Genomic DNA, 9,426 nt, shown 5'->3' on the forward strand with positions numbered 1-9,426 from the left:
GGGGCCCTTCTCTCCTCTCCTCTCTCTTTCTCCCTCTCTCCTCCTCTTCCCCTCTGTTCTTCTCCTATGTTCAACGAAGAAGAAGAAGAAAAGAAAAAAAGAAAAGGAAGAGAAAGAAAAGGAAGAAAAAGAGAAAAAAAAAAAAAAAAGAATAGCAAAACGATGTCGTTTTGCGATTCGAGCCAAAATCGGGCCACTTTTTTCGAGCTACCAGTCATTTTCCATGTTATAGAAAGTTAGTTAAAAGTTAATTTTTTAATTTGATTTTTGATTTTTTTTAAAAGTATAAAAATAAAGAGATAATGTAATTCAAAATAGATTAAAGCTGATTTTTTACTTTTAGTCATCTTTTTAAAATTAAAAAAAATGGCCTAATTTTCTAGCTACTTTTATGAGTTCCTGGACTTTTTGTTTCCAAAAACTAAAAAGTTATATTTCTTTTTTTAATCTTTTTTTCCGAAACTTTTTATCTCCCTGTTTTTTTTTTAGTCTAAAAAGTTTACAAAAAATAAGTCAAATAAACTAAAATTTATTTAAAAACCTTACAAAAATTGACTTGTTTTTTGTCTTATTTAAACCTCCCTAGTCAGCAATTGCCAAGGTGTGGTTTCTCCACGGATTCCCTTATTTCTCCTCGCTCCAAAAATGTTTCTAATAATATTTATATTTTATTGTCTAGGGAAGACAAATCTAAAAAAAGAAAAAAAAAATTGACATAATTTATAAACAAAATCATTAAAATAAAAATAAACCTAACTTAAGTAATAATAAATAAAAAAAGTACTCTCAATAATCATTACTTTTTTCTCTATCTCCTTTTTTATTTTATTTTACGACAGTGATTAATTTTTAAAAAGAATATAAAAATAGTATTTAAATAGAGCATAAATTTTTTTTTTTCAAATTATTTTTAGAAAAGATAGTTAAAAAAAGATTACTGTAATATCATTTTAGTAAATGAGATTACTGTAATATCATTTTTTTTTTCTCACTATCTCCCAATAAATTTTTTTTTTTCTTCAGAGTATCTTTTCCATTATAAATCTATTGGCTATAAAAAAAAATTACTGTAATATCATTTTACTAAATCATATACCATGTGAATGGTTTAAGGGAATGGCTTGAATCAAATTGTTCTTATATTTTTTTTTAATCAACTTTTTTTTTTTTTTTTGTAATACTAGAAACCAAAACTAAAATATAGTAAAAGATTAAAAAGACAAAGAAAAACACTGAAAAAATTAAAACTTCAATCAAAGTTTAAAAAAAATTAAGCAAAAAAATGTTCATACAACAACACCAACAGAAAGAATAAGGTTTTGTTTGGTTGAAGTTTTCAGAAATTATTTTTAGATGGGTTTTCAACCGTCTTTACTAATTTTTCTTCCCCATATTTTAGCCCCTTTTCTATTTTTAGATATATCAAGATTAGATACAATTAAAAATAAAAATAAAAAAATTAACTAAAAAATAAAAATAAAAATCACTAAAAACAAACGAAAATTCAAACAAAAATGAACAGATTTTGTTTGAATTTTTGTTTATTTTTAGTATTTTTAAATATTTTTAGTCAATTTATTTTACTTTTTGGATGTATCTTGATTAATTGTATCTAAAAAGTACAATAAATTGATCAAAATATAAAACCAAAAAAAAATTATAAAAATAAACAAGAACTAATCTAAAAATATTTTTGAAAAATCAAACTAAACAAACTTTAAATCTCATTAAAAAATTGGTTTTAGGCCAAGCGAAACGAGACTTAAGTGAAGTCTAGATAATTAGGTCTTTCACCTCCTTCACTAATCCTTTAGAAAAGTGTTTTGATTGGATGTAAAACTCTTGAACCATTTCAGTTGTATGAACACAAATGATCCTTCATCTCTTTTTCAAAAAATAAAAAATAAAGTCATATAAATTAGCTGGTAATAATATCAAGGAATTGATCCAGTATATATATGAGATATTCTCTCACTAAATATAATATTTGGGTTTTTAGTCTTACCATGAGAAATTTTCCTTCCCCCTTCCTCTTTTCTCCTTTTACCATTGTGAAAATTAAAAATTAAAAACAATCCATGATATATCACTTTGGCACCACCACGTGACATGAGATGAACTATGGTCCTGTTTTGTAGGGCTTATTTCTAACTTATTTCAGTTTTTAACTTAATTTAAGATATTTTAATGTGTTTGGTTCAGCTTAACAATACAGCTTATAACTTTTTGTAAGTCAAAAATCAACTTATTCTTTAAATGAGAAAGAAAAACTTAATTTATAAGTCAAAAATTAACTTATATTTACAGTTATAAATTATGAATTGTTAGATTATAAATTATAATTATTTTTTCATAACTCTACCAGACGGACCTATGACTCCTTCCAGATTCAACCCAAAATGTTGAGACTAGCCACCACCCCCACTTTCTTCCATTTGAGGTTTTGCCACTTTAAAGATTTTGAGCCACCCATTTAAAAATTGATCCTCACAATGTGACTAGTCAACAACTAAACACTATTTCAATACAGTGAATCTTACAAAAAAGACATGTATTTATTTGAATATAATTAGGGGTATTCAAATAGTCTGTATACAAAAATTTAATATTACTCAACTGGGTTTACCTATTTCATGATCTGTCTTAATCCGCTTCAGTGCTTAGGCCGCTCCGATTTACCTGTTTCATGATCTGTCTTAATCCGTTTCAGTGCCTAGGCCGCCCCAATTCATAAAAGATTTAGAATTTTGGATAAAGATTTGTAACGCAAGTTCACCCATAAACCCAAATGTTTAGTTTGATTTTTTTGGATCTAATATTTATTTTTTTTATTTATTATTCTCATGTTTAAGGTTTTTATTTTTTTCTTTCCATTTTTTTTCTCTCTTCACTTGTATGTATTATATGTTACTTGATTATTATTTATTATATAAGATGTAAAAAGGTAAAAAAAAAAAAAAAAAATTAAAAAAATCAAAATACTTAAATTATGTTAGAAAGAAAACAAGAAAAATAACTAATGAAAATATTAAAAATATGTGAATGAAAAATGTGCAGCCCGGTTTACTTTGTTTTTGACCCATAAAATTTGAGCTTATGGGTAAGATGAGATTTTAGCTTTTTAAATAGGTCCGACCCATACCAGCTCTTTAACTAGTCAAAACCCATAAATTTTTATTAAAATATAGGATTTAGACACAATAGTTGTGGGATGGATAAGCCCGACCTATCACATTAATGACCCCACTGCAGGAAATTCAGCTTTTAGCAGCGTTTAAAAAACGCCGCTATAAGTGTTAAAAACGCCGTTAATTCTTTTTGTGGCGCTTAGCACCAAACGTCGAAGATGCGGCCGTCGCTATAACATTGAGGCGCTTTAAAAACGTCGTTATATGGATATAGGCGGCGTTTTTTAAAATGCCGCTAAATGTGATACATAATGTTACACTGACGTCATGACAATTTTTAGCGACGTTTCAAAAACGTCATCATAGCCTTTTTTAGATTTTAAAAATATAACTGTTGACTGTATAGTGACATTTTCAAAAACGCCATTATATCTTTATTTTTTTAATTTATTTGTTTTAAATTGTGCTCATTCTATGTGGTTGAATCAAAAAGTACCTGTAATAAAATTGAAAAATAGTACTAATATGAATCAATAATTCCCGTTCCCATTCAAATGAACATTTGTCAAATACAACATTAATTCACTTTCCCATTCAATTTAATATACAATTACGATTAACTACAAAATAACATATCCATAAATCATGTTTTAACATTCGCCAAAAAATAACAGGAAAAACATTAAGACAAACCCCATGAGTTTTGATTTAATTTAATGTCTTGTCCTTGCTGCTAAATTCACTGAACCCAGTTGATGTAGCATAGAATCTGTCATCTTCATTGGTCCGGATGCCTGCATCAAAATATGGAAGCCAAATCAGGTGATAATTTGCTCCTAAAGGAACAGCTGGTTTTGCTCTCTTCTTTGTAAGAGGGTAAAGGTGAGTCCCAGCTCCACCTCCAAGTATAATTCCTACAACACTCTGTGAAGAATACAAAACCACTTAATCATTCCCTTCCTCAAATCAACTCATTATAAAGATTAAAGTTTCTAAATACCCATAAGCATAAAATTTCACCTTACAAGTTTAAAAAAGAAAGAGCAGAGCAACAAAACCCACATTTGAGACAAATGATTAAAAACTTACAGAAACTTACACCTAGAAGTTTTGCACCTCAATTGAGACAAATGATTAGAAACTTCAAAATGATCAACCTAAATGGGACTGCATTCACACACACACATACACACATATATATTGGTGGACTTTCTTCCATTAGAAACCACTCTTCTAGGTATTCTTTCAAGATAAATCTATAAATAATTTTTTTTAATTAAAAAAAACCCATTTATTAACTAACAGAGGTAAATTCCATCCAATACCATTCATTAAATTGAACCCAAAATCAAACCCAGCAATCAATCCCTTAATCATCTGCTTCAATTTTAGTTAGTGTTACATAAAGTAATGTTCTTCCCAAAAATATAAGGTGTATAATGCATGAAATAAAGCACGATACAAACAAGAAAGACCAAGAATTGTACCTTTTTTCCTCTATAGAGAAGAGTCCCACTGTGTTCAACAGGTCATATGTTCTTGGATAAGTATCAAATGGCTCACACCTGTGACAGATTTGAAGATCTTACTAAAAGAGCCAAAAGAGGATTAATGAAAAATCTCACACATTGCAGTGCCTTGTGTGATAAGAGAAAATGGTTCGATAACAAAAAAAGCCGTTCTTGGACGATTTAATAACTATCTAGAGTTATGAACCACTATTTCATATTCCATAGCACAAGGCAGAGCATGATAAGCTTTAAAAACCAACATTCAAAAGATCTTCTCAAGTTGTAGAATCTCGGTGGACTGAAATCAGTGAAAATTTTCAGATGCCTCGAGTCGACTTCAGGCACAAGCACCATTGATCTATAATGAGTTGATACAATGATGATGATTTAATTTGAAAGAAGGATTTAAAAATTATAATTAAGAGGTCTGAGCTATTCAACCACATGGAATTAGGAAAAGTGAATTTGTTCTCAACCAGAAGTCGAAAAAGTGCATTGCCCATACCTGTCATGCATAACTCCTACGAGCCCACGGTCATAAATAACAGGCAATGTATTGAAACCACTAACAGGAACAACATTCATAACCCAGCAATCAATCCCATAATCATGTAATGCTGCAGCAAACCTGCCATGAACAAAGTACCCATGATATAGGAATTCAAACAATCAAAATTAAAAAGCACTCTTCCAGATTTAGAGAAGGGTAAACATATATAAAGAGATGAAAAAGAAGAAGAAAAAGGAAGGCACCCTCAATATCCAGCCTTCATGTCCATCACATTTCATAGGTGTAAGTCTTTCCAATTGAAGGCATTAACATAACCATTTACAAGATCGTTTCAATATTTTGACTCTGTTCTGAATATTTCCTTTCGGGAATTGTAGGCATCCATTTTTATGGTAAGTAGCCTGTCTGGTGGATAATGAAGGCGTGTGGGCCAGCTAGTAACATTAGCCCCATAACCATTCTCAGGTAACGGAGTGATACATGCCTTTAGAGTGACATACCTGTAAGAATGCATCAATGTAGTTAGACGTTTGTGTCGAAATTGAAAAGATTTTGTTCATCACTAATTAAAAGATAAACTAAATTCATGGGTAAGAAATTATCAACTTGAGGATATGGTGTAACAACTTGGACGTAGGGTTTGAATAATCTGTTTCAAGCTTGGAGCAATTCTAAGAATACCAGTAACAGGGAAGTAAATAATTCATATGGGATTGTTCCTTTAAATAGATATTTGATCTCTCTTTCCATGTGTTATTAGTGAATGAATGAAGATGTTTTAGGCTTTTAGCTGAAGAGGGAACATTCAGATTATTTAAACAAACACATACACTCTCTCTTCCCAATGTTAGTAAGGTATGATGGATAAAAAAGGAGAGGTCTTGTGTTGGTACTAAAATATTGAATTTGGCCTGTCGACAGAGGTGCTGACGTGGCTCAGATGAATTAATAGGTGATCTGAAGTAAGGAACGTGCAAGGTGGACAAGTCCTTTGAAGTAGAGTTGTGTTTCAAGAGTGCAGCCAGAAGCATGTGGGCACAGAAGTGGAGAGCAGTTACAACAAGTGAAGGATCTTTTCCAAATGGTGGAGAGAGCATGCTTGGTGTATCAAGGAATTAAGGAGGGACATGTGGCTGCAGCAGTTGTGGCTAGTGCAAAGGAACAAAAGTGGGAATTCAAAGTAAAGGATCTTCAAACCCATTCACAAACCTGTGATAACTAGGAGTAGCAATTATCTAGGAGTAGCTTCTTTTAACTAGGAGTATCAATTAGCTTTTAGTCAATCGGTTATCTTTGTATTCTTGTTATTTGTTCTTGTTTGAAAGCTTGTAACAAGTGACAATTTCAGTAATACACTATCAGTTTTAGTTTGTTTCAATCAATCGACATACTCCAAAGAAGTCCTTAAATCTATGAAGGCATAGAACTCAACCACATTGCTTGATCGTTTTTCTGTTTTTGTGGAATTTGGTTTTCCCTGTCAAATAATCTCTGTCAATTTACCCCAAACCAGAATTTTACTGATATCTTGATATGTAAATGTGTGAAAAATTCAAACCATACATTCGTCATTCCCTGAAGTGCATGCTGTCAGCATATTTTGTTCACAAATCTAATTAATTCTATCTGAACTAGAAATTTGGAGAACATAGTTCCTTGCAAACTCTGGGATTAAACAGGTTCCAAACATAATTTATCATGCTAAATTCTCAAATAGCCAGTTTACTGATTTTGTAGAGCCATTAAATAAATAAAGTTTGTCTTTCTAACAGTTCTGTGCTATATTCAGGTCCAAATCAAGTCAGAGACATCACCAAAAGACATTCAAAAGTAATGGCACTTGGCTATTTGGCCAAACCCCAATTTTCTGCTACCATAACCAAAATGAAATCTCATTGCCCTTAGAAAAATCAATCTCTTTTCTCTGTGTATCAACATCTCGGGATCAAAGACTGATGAGTACATTTGATCATTCATGTGATCGATATGAATTTGATATGGATGCTTGATACAAAAATGTTGGTTTATATATAAAAATGCTCAAACAAATTATAAAGGCAGTTTCCATGTAACGTTGAAACTCAATGGGGGTAAAGTTGGACATACCAAACATTGTTTGGATCGTCATTAGCTTCACATATAGGAGGTTGTAATTGAGGATGCCGATTAACATAGCAGTTGTTGTTCAGAGGCTTCCTGCATATAGCAATGTACCCTTCCCTCTTTATAAGTTCCCAACAAATACGCCAAGAAAGGTTCTCCATTTCTATGCACAATTAAGGTCAGGAATCAGCAATGAAGATATATGATACAAGAAAAGAGAAGAAGATGCAATGTCATACCATCATGCTAGAAACTGGAAAAACGAAAATATCACAAAAATGAGTAAAACACAGATACACACACGTCTATATAATTTCAGAATTACACAATATTTACAATAATAATATAAATAACTAATAACCTTTCAACTGTATTTAAGAAGAAGTTCCACCCACCGTGAGCAGGGTAGAATTCAATAGTTCCTGACCAATGTACTTTAGTAATTTTGACATGATTCCTTTTCTAGGTTCTAGTTTTTTTACAAGTTAGTTTGGACATGATGCTTACCTTTCCATTGTTCTTGCGAGTTATCTTCATGCTCATAAACAGATTGTGCTGCCCAAACAAAGTGTCCCCCTGCCCTCAGCATCCTGTTGACCTTAAGAAGCAAAATTCCATCTTCACAACAACCAAACAAAAAAAGGACAATTAACATCAATAAGGCAGGAACACCATCCACCAAATATAAGACGTGTTCATTACTCCAACAATTAGATCTCATAGTGCAGAGCAACACATCAGTGAAAAATAATTACTGAAACAAAGATGAAATCACTGAGACCAAATTTTCAAAACACTGATCCAAAACAGAGATAAATCATAAACAGAAAAACTAACCTCTGATCGAAGAAGACGAAGAGTCCCAAATCCACGGAGATAAATCACGGAGTTGTGCTCAAAATCGAACTTCGAAATCACAATCCCGAGATGAATCACCGACCTGTAGAAGAATCACTGAATGAAAGAGTAAAGAAGAATTGAGAGCCCTAAGGGCTTGAGACCTATATAGAGCCCTAAACAAAAGTATTCACTAAGCAAAACATTGATCCAAAACAGCGATAAATCACAAACAAAACAACTAACCTCTGATCGAAGAAGACGAAGAGTTCCAAATCCATGGAGATAAATCATGGAGCTGTGCTCATAATCGAACTTCGAAATCGCAATCTAGAGATGAATCACCGAACTGAAGAAGAATCGATCCTCTGAGAGAGAGATTTGGAGAAACAGATTCGATTATCTACGAGAAAGAGAGAGCAAGAGAGTGAGTGAGACAGGATTCGATCGTCTAGATGGCGGTGCTCAAGATAGGGTTTTCAAAATAAAGGTTTGGAGAGACAGAAGTGGGTGTGAAGAGAGACCGGATTTGAAGGCGCTTTTCAAACGTCTTCCACTCACAAAACGGTACCGTTTTAATTTATAACAAATGTGACGTTTAAAAAACGCCGTTAATTGTTAGAAAAAGTGACGTTTACTTAAACGCCGTTAAATCCCTAATTTCCTGTAGTGCCCATAAATATAATGAATTTTACAATAAATACGTGGTGTACTTATTAAATCGTATTTGAAGTTCGTTTAGACAGTGATTATTTTAATTAATTTTTTATTTTTTTAAAAAAAAATGTGTAAAAAAATAGAACTAAATGATATAATTGAGTGTAGCGAAAAAGCCTCCACTCCAAACGGAGTTTTAATATGTTCATCATATTCTTATAGTATTTTATTAGTGACAACAGATTATTACAATAATATGTTATCTCTATTATATTTAAATTTTTCTCGTGACACGTGTTGTCTGGAGGCAACTTCGTTTTTGAACATCTCTCAATCTTGAGCAAAGAATCCATAGTGTTTAGATCAAGATTTAGGAAAAATAATTTGTCAAGTGAAAAGAAAATAAAAGAATAAATTAGTTTATATTTCATTATTGTTTTTTTTAGCCTTTTAAGATTATTTGAGTCATTCACCTTTTTCCTTCATGTTTATAGATCATTTATAAATGATTTGAATCATCTTAACAACCCTACAGTGGTGAGCAAAAAAAACTACACTGAACTGATCCACTCATAAGATTGGATTGGAGAAAAATTGAATTTAACTTAAGAAATATTATGAAGGTGTTGTTGTTTAGCCTCCTGGGTTCACCATGCATTTCACTTACCTATTTTAAGTC

The 9,426-nt window shown here is 31.5% G+C and overlaps 1 protein-coding gene across 1 annotated transcript; it reads right to left on the reverse strand.

The window, feature by feature from the left end:
• Positions 1–4,529: 4,529 nt before the first annotated feature.
• Positions 4,530–8,700, reverse strand: LOC114264054 (putative methyltransferase PMT10). Its single transcript, XM_082891206.1, has 7 exons — positions 8,337–8,700; positions 8,091–8,193; positions 7,761–7,871; positions 7,257–7,416; positions 5,393–5,650; positions 5,145–5,267; positions 4,530–4,693 (listed from the first exon to the last, which is right to left on the reverse strand). The coding sequence occupies exons 3-5, from the start codon at positions 7,840–7,842 to the stop codon at positions 5,482–5,484; spliced, it is 411 nt and encodes a 136-aa protein (XP_082747332.1). The 5' UTR covers positions 7,843–7,871; positions 8,091–8,193; positions 8,337–8,700; the 3' UTR covers positions 4,530–4,693; positions 5,145–5,267; positions 5,393–5,481.
• Positions 8,701–9,426: the final 726 nt, after the last annotated feature.

This window comes from Camellia sinensis, chromosome 1 (assembly GCF_055761805.1).
Source record: "Camellia sinensis isolate YWXY chromosome 1, ASM5576180v1, whole genome shotgun sequence".
Classification (NCBI taxonomy): Eukaryota; Viridiplantae; Streptophyta; class Magnoliopsida; order Ericales; family Theaceae; genus Camellia; species Camellia sinensis.

Excerpts from the sequence above, each read along its gene's own strand:
- LOC114264054 (XM_082891206.1), bottom strand. The coding sequence starts at position 7,842 with ATGCTGAGGGCAGGGGGACACTTTGTTTGGGCAGCACAATCTGTTTAT. Across the intron at positions 7,417-7,760 it reads CTCGCAAGAACAATGGAAAG|AAATGGAGAACCTTTCTTGG; the intron begins GTAAGCATCATG and ends AATTGTGCATAG. Across the intron at positions 5,651-7,256 it reads GACGATCCAAACAATGTTTG|GTATGTCACTCTAAAGGCAT; the intron begins GTATGTCCAACT and ends GCATTCTTACAG.